The following is an 18,473-nucleotide window of genomic DNA, read 5'->3' on the forward strand; positions in this document are numbered from 1 at the left end:
GCAACTGAAATAATGAGTAGAATATTGTGAGTGTGATAAATAATGTGTTGATTATTCTTTGTGCATTTGGATTGTATTGCCTTGTTTTTATGAACTTATTTTGATAAATAAATACAAATTTTTAAACTCAACTCAAAACTCAAAGTTTAGGACTTGGGACTTGAGTGCAAATACTTGAAACTTACTAGTGACTTGCAAGACAATGACTTAGTCCCACCTCTGATGATGATCTCTAGTACAGAGATCATTTGACTGAGTTCAGCAGAGCAGTGGCTATTGAAATGAAGAATGATTAAGTAGCCTAAAAGTGCAGAAGTATTCACAGCAAAATGTGCTGACAGTATCAAAAGTAAATGTACACACAGAGCCAGCAGAAAGACCCATGTCAGTGTGATAGTATATGATTGGATTATTATTACTACACTATGCACTATTGTGTACACAGCTAGCTGGTCAGAATTAAAGATGGAGTCAGCGATTTTGGAGAAACATTGTTGATATTTGATAATTGTTTTTTTGTTGCACGTAAAATATTTTATACCAAGTTGGCAAGATAATATCACCGTCTTATTTACTTTTCAGTATTATCATAGTGTAGCTCCATTCTTAGTGGATGACGGCGTGAAAGAAGGATGGTAGCCCGCATAGTGTTGTGTGTCTCTGTCTGAGCCACTTTATTTGTTTACCATTTACAAAGCCAGGGCTGTGTAAGGACACAGAGATTTTTTCAGCGTGCACACAGAATGGACAGCTAGCGTACCATGAGGAGATATTATTATAACAATTAATCCATAATGTATCATATTTTATAGCCTGGAAATGCATATATTTTGCATGTAAAGTCTTCATTTCCAAACTCGCAAGTGAGCTGTCAGATAAATGTAGAGGAGTTAAACTGCACAATATTTTCTGATGACATGTAGGGTAGTGGCAAAAGAAGTATGGAGTTACATAGAATGGAAGCAGAAGTACTTCAAATTTCAAACTTGATCAAATATACCCATTTCCTTTACACCACTGCCAACACTTACTGAAACAAATACATACACCTGTGCCTCCCCTGACCTAACTCAAAAAGAACTGGTAAAAAAAAGAAAGAAAAATAAAACACTAAAAAAATCATTAATGAATATGAAAATATCTTTGTTTTATCAATATGTGTAAAAACATTGACATTTTTGAGTAGGATGGAATTAAAATAAATAAGTTACGCTGACATAAATAAAATAATTTGACCACTAATGTTTAAGATATCGGATAAATATTAAATTGTTTCAACTTAATTACGTTTTTTAGGGTCAAAGCAAATCATGTTGGTTTTACTGAACTATTTGAGTTTGTCATATTATAAAAGACTCATGGGATTTACTCAATTATGCCAGAGTTATAAACTACTTAAAAAGATGCATGCAAATACTTGCATGCATCTTTTTCTCTTTTTTTTTTTTTTTTTTTTTTTAAGTTGAATCAGTTAGGTATTTTGTCGGAGTGGTACAAGTCAGTGCACTGTAGACTACTCTTTACATTTCTTGTACATGGAGAGAAAAATCCTTATCTACAGTGTTAGATAAGCTCCAACACTGCTGTTTTGGATCTGCCATTCAACAGTTGTCAGGTCATGACAGGTGAGGTCAGATTAGTTTGCATATACCTCACCTTCACCTTACTACTACATTGTCCCTGAGTTTCCTTCACAGCAGCTCTGTCCTAACATCCCTCCATGTACAAGCTGCCACCTGGTGGACAGAGAGTGTATTGATCTCTTGAGTCTCTAAGAGCAGCTGCTTTGAATGAAATTTGCAGCCTTGTTAAACAACACTAATGTGGCGGCCTGCAACAGTTTTCCTCAGACACACTGAAACAACAGGGGTCCAACAAAAGTGGTTTTCTTAGAAAGACAAAATAAAGCAATACAGCCTGAGAGAAATGACAAACACACAAATCCCACATGGCAACCACTGTTTCCACCTTATCCTTTCACTTAAACATTTATAAAAGAAATATCCATGATCTACTTGAGGGAACATTTTTGCTGCCCTGTTGCAAGTCCTGCTACATACATGCTTTCACTTACAGCAACCTTTCCTAACTCTGCACCAAACCTGAATAATGGGCTGATTCCAGTTCCTTATATTAATGCTATCCAAACACTACTGCTGTACGTATCCATCACTGACTGTGGACAAAGATATAATACCCTACATTCTTCTACTATATAAAGGAATACCACCTGCAAGCCTGTGACCTCTACAACCTAATATTGAATTATTATCCACAGTGCTTGTAAAGTACTACCCTTCCCAGCAGGCCACACAATATTTTAAACCAAGTTTTTCTAACATTCTGGAGGTCAGATAAGCATGAATTTGAATTAACTTTAAATTAATACAGTCAAATTCAAGTAATGACCATATTCCCCACTTAATCCTGGACCAACAGCAATGAGCTGAAACCTGCCATGTTGATGGTGCATTCTATTTCAAGTATAAAAAAAATGGGTAAATACATAAACACACACATTACAATTCTTGTGTTTTATAATTAACCTCCTTTGTTTTGTTGTGTCATACTCCAACCTACACATACCACTGTGGACATGAACAGACTGTGGCAGCATTGGCTAAAGTTCAGATCATAGACTATATAAATTATAATATTTACAATATTTACAATATTTATATATATATATATATATATATATATATATATATATATATATATATATATATATATATATATATATATATATAGGGAGAGAGAGAGAGAGAGAGAGAGAGAGAGAGAGAGAGTTTATGGTTCAGGTATATGGCAGCACTTCGAAGTCTGTGGATATTTTAGCCTGTAGCTCCCCTGGTGGACTGTTTGTACTGTGGAGCGTAGTTTTGAGGTTTTGACGATAGGTGGCGGTAATTCACTTGTAGCAGGAAGTCAACCGCTGTTGCACCAACGAAGAAGACTATCACCAATGTTGTCTTCCGCTGCTTTAATTCACGTGGAGGAACCGCAGCGTGAGTGTTCGTGTTTCTGGCAGGGACACGAAGAAAGACAGAAAAATGACGCAGTTAGACGGTGTAGTGTAAGTAAGACAATATATTTTAAAGAACTCACTGTGTTTAAACATCTCAGTGTGTCTTCTTGTCCGGTGCTCGTGAAAATAACTTTGTTAAGACCGCTAACATTATCTTAGCATGACGTTTGTCAGCTAGCATTAGCTTAATCTACTGACAGATAATCTTTTTATGTTGTTGAGTCGAATTTGACTAGGGTGTATTTTGTCACATATTGAATATTGGACAATTTTTTTTAGTCAATACTTAAATTGTTCGCTAGCCAGCAGTTGCATTCAGTTTAAACCCCCTAATGTCAAGTTAGTGTGTCAGTGTCAGTCACATCAGCATGTAACGTCCACTGGTATGAGAAACGTTAGAAAGCTCAGTTCACATGCATCGATAAGGAGAGGAAACTGATGTGTTGTTTATTTAGAGTTGGGTACTTTCACTCAAAACGATAGTTAGACTGAAGTACAAGGGGTGGATGGCTTAGGGATGGATATTATTTTGATTTATACTTAGAGTACTGTGATACTATCTTACTGTTACTGTCTACTGCTGTTTGTTTCTGCATGATGTCAGTGAAGTATTATAATCTGTGTTTAAAGTAAATTAGTAAATTAGTTACTTAATAGTAAGTACAATAGCTCACAGCAAAGTGTTCAAAGAATAATTGTTTTTAGATGATTTCCCAGAGACTACAACACAGACTATGGAAAGAGATGTCCTTACATGATATTATATCCTTATATGAAGAGTGACAGCAATCCTGCACTGTATAACCATAGACAGGCTAACCAGTGTGAGGTGGACTCTTGTGTTGGAGTGCTAGTTAACATTTTAGCATATCGTGGCAGTTTTTCCCCCTTTATTTGCTAACAAAGGGTATACATCTATTGTTATGTTAGATAAGAGAAAGAATGAACATCATGGGAATATTGTTTCCCTTTGTGATGCTCCTGTTAATCTAGATAAGTATGATATTCAAATTTAGGATGCATATTCCTCAAAATGGGCAACTTATAAGTAACCCAGTCCTTTCAAGAACAATGTCGTTTATCCTGAGCACAATAAACTCTTTTGAAGATCCAGATTATAGGATTTAGTGGCATCAAGTGGAGAAGTTTCAGAACTGAAATTTCTCCTGTGTGCCAAGCATGCAGGAAAACAACAGTGACCAGCGCAAAACTGCAAAGGGCTTTGCCTAGAGTCAGTGTTTGGTTTACCTGTTTCTGGGCACCTGTAGGAACAACATGGCAGGCTCCGTGGAAGAGGACCCGCTTCATATGTAGATAGAAATGGCCTAACAAAAACACAATCCTTATTTTCAGGTGCTCATTATAGATGAATGAAAACAGCTGTCCTTTAAACAGATTCGTGTGTGGTTTATCTGATTTAGTTTACTTAAGAAAATGATAGAAATCAATGGAGGATTAAAGGAGGATTAATGGTGTTTTTTTGCCTTTTCTTTCATCATATTAAAACTGATGAGATTGTCAATTTGTATAGTACATTGACCAGTAATCACCAGCAATATTACAGAGTAAACTTGTCATGCGTTGCTCTGTTTTTTTTTTAATTTTGTGTAGCAGTGAACAGCACTGTCAGTTTGTCATCTTCCTCCGTGCTTTTGTCTATCCGCAGAAAACCCAAGACAAAGCGCTCCAAGCGCTTCTTGGAGAGCAGAGCGCCCAAGCTGACTGAGGATGTTAAGACTGCCATGATTATGAAAGGAGGGAACACCAGTGAAACCATCACACAGGCCCTCAAGGACATCGTAAGTAACCTGATGATGTGCTCGATAAGAAAGACTTTCAAGGCATGACTTATTTCACAGAGATGCTATTGTTGTAAAGGTTAAGTTGCCCTCTTTATCAGTCACCAGATGTTAAGATAATCAACGTGACAACATCACACTGTGTTCTTTTACTTCACTGTGTGTTCTTTTAAATTCTTTTAGTGGCTCTTTTTAAACTCTTCTTTATTTAAAAAAAAATCCCTATGTGATTATGATAAGAAATTACCAAAATTACAAAAAACAATCCAAGCAAACGTGTAGATTAAAAACTCCATTCTTTATGCCTCTGCATTTTTACACGGAACCAAACAATGGTGGCATTATGCCTCTGTGGTGTGTGATTTTAGATCACATGCAGGCATCATGGAATCAAAAGAGGTGTGATGAGCGTGACATGTATTGTGATATAAAACATATGTATCTGCAGGGCTTTATAAACATTTACAATAGCATTAATATGGCAAAAACAATCATTTACCGCCCCTGTGTTGGATCTCATCCTCTGTTTGGAGGGTAAGGAGCTCCCGAATGTCATTGTTTCCCAATTTGCGGACATTTACAGCTACTGTTCTTTGTCTTTGAGTTAGCTGCTAACAGCTACTTTTTAAATCTCCCACAGTGGGTCACACACATAACACGTTGTCAAAACGTCACACCTGTGCTGCCCCTGATCCTGTCCTGTTAATACAGACAGGATTTTGGTGCTGTTACTACCTCCCGTGGCAGCCTAAAGGCCCCCTTTTCCACATGCACCTTATATACGACATGGCAAGGCAGTGCAGAAGAGGTTAAAGAGACAAGTGTAATAATTCAGCTATGTCTGTTGCAGATTATAAATACAGACACAGAGTCACATTGCATGTGACATACAAGAAATAAATGGATTATTAGGTATCAGAGAAAATGCTTTCAGAGTCTGTTTAAGTTAACAGTTGTTCATCCATATAGTTCCTCACATATGGGTTCAACGTATGCTTGTTTAAAGCAGCACCAGGCACTACCTGTCACTTCTGTCTTCTTACCAGCTGAGTGTCATTGTGTGAATATGGTTAGCAAAACCAAGAAGTCAAATATATCAAAAAGTCACAGAGACAGAAAGAACCTATTAAATACTTTCTCTGCCCCTTTTCTTGATGAAAAGACTTTTTTTGCAGCAATGACTCCTGTCCATAATATCTACAATGAAAGTGATTAATATTATGTTTGTTAAAATAGTGTCACGCTTATAAAGACTACACCAAAGAAACCCTAGTCGTGAAATAGAATTTGACTCTCCGAATGTTGATTAAGAGTCTAAGACAAGACACCTGTTCAGTTTTTCGATAGATTGTCATAGTAATTTAACCATATTTGTGATTGAGCTTTAATGAAAACAGCTGACACACGAGCAAAATTGTAAATTCAAACAAAAAATCTTTTTTTCTCCAGTATTCCCTTAAGAAGCCAAATGCTGTGCTGTACAAGAAGTAAGTGAAACTACTTTGTTTTTTTCCAAATTATTAATCAGTTGATTTGTAAACAACCATTTGAATGCTATTTTTCAGTACTAATTTTATATTTTTTGCCACTTAAGATTTAACTTCACTAGCTGAGAGTCAATATTTCATGTGCTGTTTTCCACTGAGAATGAAACACTCAGAATAGATAGACATCAAAATAAACAGTATTTATCTGAGCAAAAGGGAGAATTTCCTTAACTCCCTTCCCTTTCTGACCTCAGCAGGATGTCTGGTGTTTTCTTAAATCCTATTAAAGATGTAAACCAATAACAGTGTCTTGAATCCTGAAAAAGAATTTGATTATATTGTGACCTACAGCAGTGCACACCAATAAATCATGCATAAGCTGTAAATTAGATATCAAATCAAAGTTGGATTTGAATGGAAGTTAAATCCACTTAAGTGTCTTTAGAGTTAAGTCAAAACTGCTGAACTTAATGCAGTTAATTATCTATGAGTGTTAGATAACATGTTCAACTGACTGCTGTGTGTAACATCTGTATTTGCTTCTCAGGAAGAACATAGCGCGGCCGTTTGAGGACTCCACATCACTGGTAAGTGAACAAGAAATAGGGCACATCCCAAATGCTTTATTACAGTTACATCTCTTTAACATGTTTTATTGCTAATCATTTAAACTCTTCGTCAGGAATTTTTCTCCAAGAAGACAGACTGCTCTCTGTTTCTGTTTGGCTCCCACAACAAGAAACGTCCCAACAACCTTATATTTGGTAAATTCTCTTTTCTCTGTATCACTCACTCAGTTTTTAACTTGCATTAAGTGGTCAGTTAGTGTGTAATTTCCATACATATTCCTAATAGAATATAAAGAAGATTATTTTCAATAAAATATTTAATGTATGAAAAGGTTACATCAGGAAGAGAAAAACTCCTATCTGCTAATGAATGATGCTTTCTTTCCAAACGTACATGTTGGCGTGTGTTATTGTTTCCTTTGGTTTGTTTGCAGGTCGCCTTTTTGACTTCCATGTGCTGGATATGATTGAACTTGGAGTAGAGAAGTACGTCTCTCTGAGTGACATCAAGGTAATGGTTGCCGTTGTTTAGTTAACGTCTGTGTTTTCTGGAAAGGAAAATTCGATTTTCACTCTTTAGTCAAACTGGGGTTTAGTGTCAGCCCAAAATTTGTGTCATATATAAATTGCCATCCTTTTTTTAAAAATGTAGTCAGTTTAAGCAGCAAGAAGCATCTGTGTTGTTGCTATGGTTACCTGCAGTGTGATGTTGAGCACTGATATAAAGCGCTGGTTAAACTGTTAATTGTTGAATCATGGTTGAGGCGTCTTAGCATAAAGCTTCAGAAGATGCCTGCCAGCCAATCAGAAAGTGTTTTTCTACCCATTTTTCCCTTTGAAGGAACAGTGCGCTGTTTTGGGAAATACACTTATTTACCTGAGATTAATCATAGATATCTGCTTGTGTATGCAGAAGCTGTAGACAAGAGTTTGTTATCAGAAGCATCCTGGTTTCTGTTTGCAGTCTGATTAGTACTGACCAGTCACGTTATAGTGGCAGATAAACAGTTCAAGTGGAGAGCAAGAGAAGCAAAGAGCGTTAGCCAAAATGCAGTCTCGAAACCCATTGTCTATTGTCTTAAAGATTCAGCTTTTTATTAGCTCTTTTTCTTTTTAACTTACCTGCATTCATATGCACAGATCTGTTCATAGAAATCAGCCAAAATGAGCGACTCATAGAAGAGGAAGTCTCAGCCCAACTGTCTGCTGGCTACAGCAGAACCCCCAAAGTATTGGCTGTTGCTCCCAGAGGCTAAGCGCTGTCAGATCGATAACCTCCATGCTCACTAATTAACACAGAGCTCATTTGTTAAATCAGTACAACAAATACTATGTGGTTTTAGTGTGAGTTACGTGTTGGGACCTTGTGTGCAGTGTCTGTGGCTGTAAAGTGGATCGCTAGATGTTGACAGTGTGAATAGAGTTTGGTTTAAGGTTCTGTACAGTGGTCACACTCTGAGGCTCTGCTAAGATACTGACAAAACGTGAACTTGCAGTGTGTGTGACCGCAGGCTTCACTGTTTCTGTTCAGGCAGGAAATGCTTAAAGAAATCATCATTTTTACTCTTCAATGAGGCTGGGAAAATACATTGTGAAAAATCAAAGTCTGACTATTAAACTTTGTAAAGGGCCAACCTCCCAGTGATTTGATCTTTTTTAAAAGCATACTAGATGGATGTCAGAGGTAAGATCTGACAGAGTTGACATCTTACGAATTGACAAAATGTTATATATTTATTAATATTACACCAGTTGCTAAGAGTTCTCAATGTTAATTAACATATATTTTTTTTTTTTAACCATACTTCTTATTTAGTTTTGACTTGTAAGGGCTATGGAGCTGACCTGTTATGGTTGAGACACACCAGATAGCAATATTATTTAATGACTTCAAAAAGAAATAGAAAACTGACGAGCACTACAGCAGAAATCGTGCTTTTTGGAAACCAGGAAGTGAGACAGGACTCCTTAGGTTATAGCTGACTCCTTTTTATGCCTGATTAAATGATGTTTTTGTAGAAATCTGACAGTTGACAAAAATCTGGGCACACCAAAAAGGCCAACATTTTCAAACACACAAAAAAATTAAAACAAAGATGGTTATTAGCAGTACATTTTTACACCAACATTATCAATACAGTTAGTTTTACATTTGGAAACCTTTTACAATTTTGTAATTGTTCGGAGTTGTGAATTCTTGTCTGGGATAGGGCTGTTTTCTGCCACAGGACAAGTTTATTTATTTATTTGATTTATATTTTATAAATCATATTTATTTCATGAATATAAATCCTTTGAAAATAATGTTTCACCCCATAGAATTAGTGTGGTGATAAGTTATGGTAAAGGTTTTATTTTATTTTTTTGTAGAATATGTTTTGTTATCTTGATTTTCAAGAACGGTTATTTATTTGAATAGAATAGACCACACAAACACAGTTTATTTGAAACTAAAAACCTCAAGTTCAGATACAGTAAACAAACATGGCCAACTGAACTACAGTATTACCATGGCAACCAAACCAGTCTGACCAGATAAAACCACATTCATCCTTTGTGTAAATTTGTTTAAAATACTTTTTCACTGAGCAGTGTCTGTGGGGTGTGGCCTCAACGTACAGCTGTTTACCAGAAAACAAAGTATGACGGTGACTTTATTGATACTTTGTAAAGCAATGAACGTCAGTCTTTTCTTTTTGTTTTTGTACACTTGAGCAATATCATATTTCTGTCAGGTCTTCCAGTGATTGAGAGAAAGCTGGTTATATCACATAGGCTCCTAAAATCTAGTTTTGTGTTTTTCTGTTGCAGACCAGCAAATGTCCTGAGGGGACCAAACCAATGCTGGTGTTTGCAGGGGAGGCTTTTGATACGGACAACGAACACAAACGTCTGAAGAGTCTGCTCACAGGTATACACCAATCATACTCAGTGAATGTGTCTCGAGATTTCATTTAGGTGGAAATAGTGTATTTATTTATTTATTTATCTGTACTAATATTAGCCCTTGTCCATTTCTTTGATCCACCTTTCAGACTTCTTCAGAGGCCCCACAGTGTCTGCGGTGCGTCTGGCAGGTTTAGAACATGTTCTGCACTTCACAGCCCTGGATGGGAAAATCTACATACGCAGCTACAGGTACATGAGATTTGGTTAAGATTTGACCAGGAAAACTTTGCATCTGGTCAGAGTAACAAAGTTGTGTTTTGGGTGAAGAAGAAATCACAAATAACAGAGAATGTACCTGTCAGCTGAGCCATGACCAACTCATGTTTGATCCCTGCTTTTAGATCCTTTTGAAAGAATTCAAATTTTGCTGTACACCAACCACACATTACATCCCTCACAACACAGATATTCATGTGTCTTTGCAGGTGTCTGTTGAAGAAGTCTGGGTGCCGCACGCCACGGATAGAGCTTGAAGAGATCGGGCCGTCATTTGACTTGGTCCTAAGAAGAACACATCTGGCTTCAGATGACTTGTACAAGTTAGCTCACAGACAGCCCAAAGCTCTGAAGGTAAAAATCTCTTGGATAGAATTCCTGAACAACTTTTCTTAACTCTCCCTGCTTCTCTTTGATGGCAGGGCTCAACAATAAGGGTTGCCAAATTGTCCAGGGCAAGTAAAGTGTTATTTCATTCTAGTAAATGTAAATGTAGACATAAACTACTTCTCCAATCAGGCAAGTGGTAAAACATGTTTTTTTCTGGAGCCATCTTGCTTCCTTCTCATCTCTGTTGAGAGTTCCACATGCTCAGTACTGATCAGGCATTTGCGAGAAAATGGCAGCAGGTAAAGACAACGTTTATAAGGAGGAACACAAGCAAGTGTTTAAGTTATCCTGGAAACAGGAGTGCAGTTGGGTGGCGTTAGAGGACGTGGGCGAAACTCCAACAATGTGAGCACAGTTTGAGAGCAAGGTGGATAAAACTTTGTCTTTTTTAATGACAAATAACTTTAGTCTTTGGTGACCACTAATAGATAAAACATTGTATAGGGGTAAGTAATACATGACTTTGGATAAGGAGATCTCTGACCACTTGCCAGGTCTGAGAAATGGGAATGAAATAAAAATATGAAGTGGGAAAATGTTGCATACCTGATCTGAACAAGGGCTTTCTTTCTGCTATGGTAATTTATCTATGCATATGAACAAAGTCTTTTCTAGCTACATTATTTGCCCCATGAGACTGTGCAGCTCATTACACATAAAAAAGGACGGATGTATGAATATTGTACAGCACAATTAGCTGTTATTTGATGTTGGTCATCATTTAATGAAATTTCAAAGTTTGTCCTGAGGATGGCGCCAGAGTAAAGACCACATTGTTGCCTAAATGTAAAGGTTTTACCTCTGCAGTTACCATTTTTGAACATTTCACGCTCTGCATTGTTGGACTTGGTCCAACTGTAACCAGTATGAGCTCTATGCATTTAACCCCTTACACCCCCCTGAACCTCACTACACAGTCTGCTTTGCAGCCCAAGTGTTTAAACCACAGAACTTTTTTGTTTGTTTTCATTTTTTTTTTTTTTTTTTACTTATAGAAGATATCTGAAGCTTTACAGATATGTGCATATTTGAGTGTTGGTAAAATATTTTGGAAACAAAACCCAGAATATTTTCATTTATGTAAATATTGAATATAAGCTGTTGTTAACACCTGCACAGGAGCTGCAGTTAAAATTAGCCAGCATGGCTAAACTGGCACATTTACAGAAATTGTTCTTATTGTGCACTGTTTTACTAACTTTATACTTGATATGCTGATACAGTATATACTATCAGACAGTGTGCAATATGATAATCTGACCAACTGTTAAGCTATTTAAAAGTACACTGATGGGCCGACTGACTAATGAAATGACCATCATCGTCACTTACCGAGACACACAGCTAATATTGCTTTGGAAACATGAATCTAACAATATAAGAGAATGCCAGTCCCACACAAACCACTGCATCCAAAAACTAAAAATATGACAACCACTACCCAAAGGCTGCAATTATGTAGGGTATGATGGTGGGTGTTTTGGGGAGAGGTGCCAGTGTGGGAAAGTGTGACCTGTGGTACAGTTTGTTTATGAGTGGTACAAATTGACTGTTTCACAAACTTTTCTTTATTGCCGCTACAGCCCAAGAAGAAGAAGAACATCTCCCATGATGTCTTTGGCACCAAGTTCGGCCGTGTGCACATGCAGAAGCAGGATCTGTCCAAGCTGCAAACACGTAAGATGAAGGGCCTGAGGAAGAGGAAGGGAGAGGTGGTCGCTGAAGACCAGGACGGACAGGCACCCAAAGTGGCTAAAGTGGAGAGCTGAGGTCACTCTCACCAGCTGTACATACAGAAGAATGTCCTGTACCTGTCAGTGTCCATCACTGTGGTGCAGTCACTTTGTTTCAAAGACTGAGCATGTGCTCATCATCGCCACATTTTACTGCGAAGGCACAGATCTGTTATTCCTGCCTCTTTATTCTTGTCCACTTTTTAATGTGACTTCCGAATAGTCTTGAGCATCATGAGTGTGTTCCCTCAGTTCTCTGGTAAGAAGCATACAAGCATCTGAAACAAATGTCACCTGACGGCAGTTTGAGTGGGGGGAAGCCTGCCTGCAATTAGCTGAATTTCTTCTTCAAGTTGATGTGTGTAAAAATTGAATTTCACAAGCAGCACTCACTTTAAAGGAAATAAAACTGTCTCTGATCTATGTCTTGTGTTTGCTGTATCTGTTACCCGTCTGACTTATGGTTCGGGCTGGCCTGGTTACCATTTTACAGGCTTTGAAACTTCAGTCATATTTTTTCGTGAATATTTGAGTTTCTGTTGGATGTGACGGGGTCTAAAGGCTAATTAACCACACACACCCGAGCCAGCATTACCCCAGTGGGTAGTGGGACTTAGCACCACTGCATGTATGTGTGAGAGAGAATGAAAAAGAGGGGGAAGAGAAGGTGGAAGGTGGACTATTGCAAGCAATGTTTCTGTAAGCTATTAATTACGTTGAATGCCACAGGCCTTATCACTAGATGCAAAAGCAAGTGCTTCACTACAGTTGGCAGCGATGGATAACCGTCCACAATTTGTCTCACCTTCTCCTTTTTTTTGCCAGACTGCCAAGAATATTCTGTGCTAAGAATACTGGCCTTATTCGTGTCTGACACCTGCCACCTCCTTTCATTCAGTGGAGGTGTGGAGGTGATCAACAAAACCAAAATCAAAGTATTTGAATATGGATTTGGATCTCAATTACCACGGCAATGTTGAAGCTTCAAAGCATCCGGGTCAGGTCAGCCCTACTTTTGATTTTGCCTGTGTTCACGTCATAAAGTCAGACTTTCTTTGCCCTCATTTTTGTTTTGCCAAACAGCATGAAACCTACCAGTTTTGGTTAACAGTCACAGGTTTACTCACACATATCCAGTCAAACCAATTTTTCTCTACAATAAGCAGAATAAGACAAAAGATTCACTGTTTTGCATTAATAATGTGCAATAATTGTAGGTTGAAAAATCACTGCAAATAGTCCCTTTGATTCCACAGGGAAGAGATCAGATTACAGATAGGTGCTATTTTAGAAATAATTATTTTGTGGACTCAATCTGTTAAGAGCATTTTTGGGATTTGGGATTAGTAGAAAGGGGCCGTGCTCATCATGTCGAGGCTTAATAATTAAAAATCAGTGTAATTTCAGGAACACCACACTTGAACTTTAGGGAACTCTTAATTAAAGTCCAGTTTTGTGTCATAAAAATGATTTAAAAGAAATCATATAAATATCGCAACATGTCTGGGGACATAAAAGCTACCTACATCAAAAACAAAGTCGTCTTTTCCATCAGATCTCATTCATTACACTGTAACACCACAAGGGCTTGCTGTTTAACAGCTGAACACACAAGTAATCCTCAGTAGGGGATCTATTAGTTTATTGCTTTACCTGCAAAAAACTGCAACAACATTAGCAGCAGGATTACACAAATTTGGTAATGTCTTTTTTTTTCAGTTCAATCCAATTTACTGACTTTTATCTGAAGCAATATGAGTTGACCGTCTGGGTCATCACCTGTTCTTCATTCACAACAGAAATCCCATGCACTCCTCATTTGTACTGTCTAGGGTCAGGCTGTGTACTAGTTTGGATGTAGTGCGCTAGTTAGGACTATTTATTAAGCTATTAAAGAAAGCAACATAGTTTTACAAAATGATTTCCCCTTTAAAATCAGTTTGTGTCAATCTTTCTAGTTACTTAAAGTGATTATATTGTGATTATAAAATGTGTTTGTTTCAGGGGAGATCATACAGTTTTGTCACGTCCCTGCTCTCTTTGTCTTGTGATCTCAAACCACACCTCACTCACATCTACTTATTCTGTAATGTTCTGCTCCCTGCACACATCTTCCTGCATGTGCCCCATCTACTTGCCTTGCAGTGTGTCTATTTTTAGCAGTTGGAAAGGGGAAGCGAAAGCAGTGAGGGAGCTGCAGTGTAGGGGAAACGCCAGGCTCTCCATATATACGTTAGTTTTATGTTACAGGTCCTGCAAAACATCTGCACTGAAGCAATATTCCGTTTTGCATTTCAGTCCTTGGTCGTCATGGTTGAATGACGGTGTCCAATCAGCTGCAGGATTCCCCGGAGCCCCGCCCCTGCGCGCTGTCTATTTATAACACTGCAACAGCCGCTTTTTGACAGCTAATGTAGGAGCAGATGCTGCAGAGCCACCATCACTACAGCTTTATCAATGGATGCAACTTTACTTTAACCTGAAACACGTCACTGCACAGACACACTCTGAATTTTCATATTTCTAAGCCTAGTCTTTGAAGGCAGCACATACCCTCAGTTATTTTTAACAGCAGCTGTTTCTTTGCAACTTGACATTAAACAATGACAGAAGGGACCAACATGCCAGAGGGGGACACAGCCGGTAAGGATGAGGTGCCCACCGGGGTGCCAGCAGAGGAGAAGCGGCAGGAGGAGGCGGAGGAGGAGAAGAAGGAGAAGAACGGGGACAGCAAAGTGACCATACCGGGACAAACCGCGGAGGAGGTCGAGTTTGTGCACCCGGAGGGAGGCTGGGGCTGGCTGGTCATGCTGGCCGCCATGTGGTGTAACGGCTCCGTGTTTGGGATCCAGAACGCCTTCGGGATCCTCTTCCTCTCCCTCCTCAGGGAGTTCGGCTCCGAGCACGACGAGGACCTCCGCTTCAGGACAGGTGAGTGATGGCGGGGCTACACACCTCCACCTTAGGCCTAACATGACTGGAAGTTTCCCTTAAACTGCCTCAAAATTCAGTATGTAACGGAAATTATTTGAAATTCGTAAATGTAAACAGGTATTGTTTAAAAGAAAGGTGCGTGTCCTTCAGTGTGAGTCGGTGAATTGACGTTCGCGGTGTCTGCACATGGACACAAACAGTTGGTGGCAGGGAATTGAACTAGTGACTGGCATGTATGTGTAAAATAAATTCAGTTACCTTCTTTTATGCTGTTTATTTACAACAGAATTGCCGTTTCGCTAACTGTACTTTAACGTACGTTATGTGGACTAACGTCAGCTAGCAGTTAACATGATATGTCGTTTCCTGGTGAGAGGGGGAACCTCAAATTAAGGGACTGTTCTTTACTTGTCAGAGGAGAGGGGGGCTGGGGGTTGACTTTTTCTTTTTTGACCCTCTCTGAAGCGACAAATATTTTTTCCATGAGCTTTCCTGAGTGACTGGCAGAAAATGCATGAACCTCCCAAATAAGTCATTGGATTTTTAAAGCTTACCCTTTCGTATTTGAAAGTTAAAGACAAAATCCTGAACTTGACAAAATTCTTGCCTTTTCACTTGTTGTGCATGCTCTCTGGTGCAAATGGTTTATCTTTGGCCAAATCTGAGATGAGAAGTAAAAAAAAAAAAAAGATTTTAATTTCTCCCGATTGAAGCGTTCTTGGCACATGATGTGTCCAAGGACCATCGTAAATCTGAAAATATAACAATATTTTCTGTTTCTACAGTTTGTGGCTGCGATGATTATAAAGCAGCAGTCAATGATGTAAGAAGACGCAAAAAAAAAGAAAGAACTAAATTACAGTGCACAAGTGAAAGGAGCTAATCAAATAACATTTCACTGGAGTTGTACCTTGTATAATTTCCATGTGATGAATTTAGATTGCTTGGTAAATGGTGTAACTTTGGAGATTTTTTTAAGAAATCTGCAGTAAAATAAATACAAAATACAACCACTTAAATTTGTACCCTCTAAGCCAACGCATTCCCATGACCTTGTCACATATCGACGTTTCATCATGGATTTTCCACGTCCGGATACGACGTGCAAGGTACCCTGGGTGCATTTTACATTCTGGGACAGTGTGTTAAGTTCTGCCTGTTACATGCATTGTCTTCTTTCAAAATACACTGACGTTTTCACAGGAAAATTACCGTTAACATACAGTCTCTTTCAAAATAAATTGATGTTTTTTATCTTCAACAACAAAAGCACATGGTAAGGTTTTAGGAAAAAAAATAATAGGGTTTGGTTTTACAATTTTACGGGACACAAACACCCTCCTCCTGGGTGAAAGTCGGTATTTGTTGGACCCATCCAGTACCCCTCCCACCCACCACACTCAAACTTCAGATGGCTTAACTTTCATTCTTGTCCTGCTATGTTTCCCCCTGATGCCGCAGAGTGCCCTTTTACTATAATGGTGACTGGCCGCGTATCATGCCGTCATGGAAGGATGACTTTGTTCATCTCTGTCTGATGCTGCAAGTCACTGCCCAAGCGCTGGATTTCGATGACTTCAGAGTGAGACCGCATTGTCTAAGCCAAAATAAAAAATATAAGTCCCTCCCCAGTGCTTAAAAAAATATTTGACCTACCAATCCCCACACATAAGTAATGAACAGTCCCTGTGGTCAAAAGACACCACTGTGGGAATAGAGGTGGTATAAACCTCCTTGACAGCAGGCACCAATGTGGTGGCAATATTCTCTGTGGTTGTGCTGGTTTCTGCCCAGTGTGAAAGTTGATTTCAGTTTGCAGTTGCAGCATGCTCTCAGTAACCATAAACATGAGGAGAGAACTGTGGTGCGTCAATTATAAATGAAAGTTGCTCTGAAAAAGTAATTCATCCTTTAATTGAGCATACTGTTGAGTAAAGCATTTACAAGACATTATGTAATGCCTCTCGTGCAGTGGTGGATGAAGTATCTGAAGGCTTTACTTGAGTAAGTAATGACGATGCATACAGGGAATGAATTAGAGTAAAGATATACATTTTATTTAGGAAATGTAGTGAAGTAAAAGTGAAAGTTGGCAGGAGTATAAATACTCATGTAAAGTACGGGAATTCCCAAAAAATGCTGTAGTACTGTAATAAAGTATCACTACTTTGTTTGCTCCTGTGGCACAGTGCAGTCAATAATAGTCGTGTAGGCTGCATTCACTCCCATGGAAAGCTTTTTAAGACATGAGGAGGTTATTGACAGCACATTGGGGGATCAGAGTAAAGGAAAAGGTCACTTAGAAAAAATTCATGTGTGAGTGTGTGTTTGTGTGTGTGACCTGGTGGTGTTCTGCTGTGATTGTAACCACGTGTTGTTGGCGCCACTGTTCGGCAGTAAGACTCGGACTGTATGGAAACCGTTTTTGGTTGTCTACAATCTAAACAGTTCAAGGTCACACTGTGTGTTGCCTAAAAAGCTGCTTTCACATGCTTTCAGTGTTGGAGGTGGTTAGTGAGCAGATTCTACTTTTTCCATTGAGCTCAGATGAACATCTACATTTTCTTCATGCTGTTCTACCGGCCTGCCTGTCTGCTCGTTATGGCTGACATGAACCAGACATTCCCACTAGAACAACCAACAAACCTTTAAAGGAAACTTTAAGGGTCCGTTAGGAATCTGGTGACTACAGAAACTGCAGCAACACTGACAGAAGTTGCTCATTCATTCCCTTGATCTATGGTGGCCTGTAGTTTTAAGAGCAAAAGGTGTTGCAATTCGGAGAATATTGAAATTTCTGTTGGTGAGAACTTGAATTTCAAGACAGAGAAACTGCTGCAGGGTAAACCTCCCTGGACCTCATACTCTTACATTACACTAAATGTATGGATACTTTGTGCTATGAAGCAGTAAAAATGTATCTCATTGCCAACTTTGTTCAGTCCACATCTAACAAAACATTCCATACAAATCCACTTAAACACATTCGATGACTTTGTCTTTTAATAACTGCAACTATTTTAATATTGCTGCTGTTATAGCTCTGTGTGACAACATTATACTCTTTGCACTTCAACCCAGTGTACACACACCACCACCGCCCTCTTGCACTGACCAGAGTTCACTGGCGCTCTGTCTCGATGAGTGATGTCTTCCCCTAAGTGAGTCTGAGACAACTGGACGATGGGAATGTGAGCAGGAGGAGGGGACGACAGCTGGACTTCAGGCTCGCTTATGCAACTCCTGCCTCCCTTTTTCTGTTTCACAAGACTGATAACAGAACTCTTGAGTGAGACAAAGTTTGATATTTAGGGAATTTTATCTGGCTATTTCTTATGCAATATCAGAAGCCATCAGTTAACGGTCTG

General features: G+C 38.7%; 2 protein-coding genes across 2 annotated transcripts in view; both read left to right on the forward strand.

Moving 5' to 3' along the window:
- Positions 1 to 2,946: 2,946 nt before the first annotated feature.
- rpf2 (ribosome production factor 2 homolog) lies at positions 2,947 to 12,594 on the forward strand. The gene is made up of 10 exons (XM_049590793.1): positions 2,947 to 3,076; positions 4,695 to 4,827; positions 6,277 to 6,314; positions 6,862 to 6,901; positions 6,997 to 7,078; positions 7,318 to 7,394; positions 9,695 to 9,794; positions 9,919 to 10,021; positions 10,258 to 10,402; positions 12,022 to 12,594. The coding sequence occupies exons 1-10, from the start codon at positions 3,054 to 3,056 to the stop codon at positions 12,205 to 12,207; spliced, it is 927 nt and encodes a 308-aa protein (XP_049446750.1). The 5' UTR covers positions 2,947 to 3,053; the 3' UTR covers positions 12,208 to 12,594.
- Positions 12,595 to 14,558: 1,964 nt separating this feature from the next.
- Positions 14,559 to 18,473, forward strand: part of slc16a10 (solute carrier family 16 member 10) — a 48,083-nt gene continuing 44,168 nt past the window's right edge. The window contains exon 1 of the mRNA XM_049590287.1: positions 14,559 to 15,102. Coding sequence (XP_049446244.1) covers positions 14,775 to 15,102 — 328 coding nt within the window. The 5' untranslated portion in view covers positions 14,559 to 14,774. The remainder of the gene's footprint in view (positions 15,103 to 18,473) is intronic.

Source organism: Epinephelus fuscoguttatus, linkage group LG11, assembly GCF_011397635.1.
Source record: "Epinephelus fuscoguttatus linkage group LG11, E.fuscoguttatus.final_Chr_v1".
NCBI lineage: Eukaryota > Metazoa > Chordata > Actinopteri > Perciformes > Serranidae > Epinephelus > Epinephelus fuscoguttatus.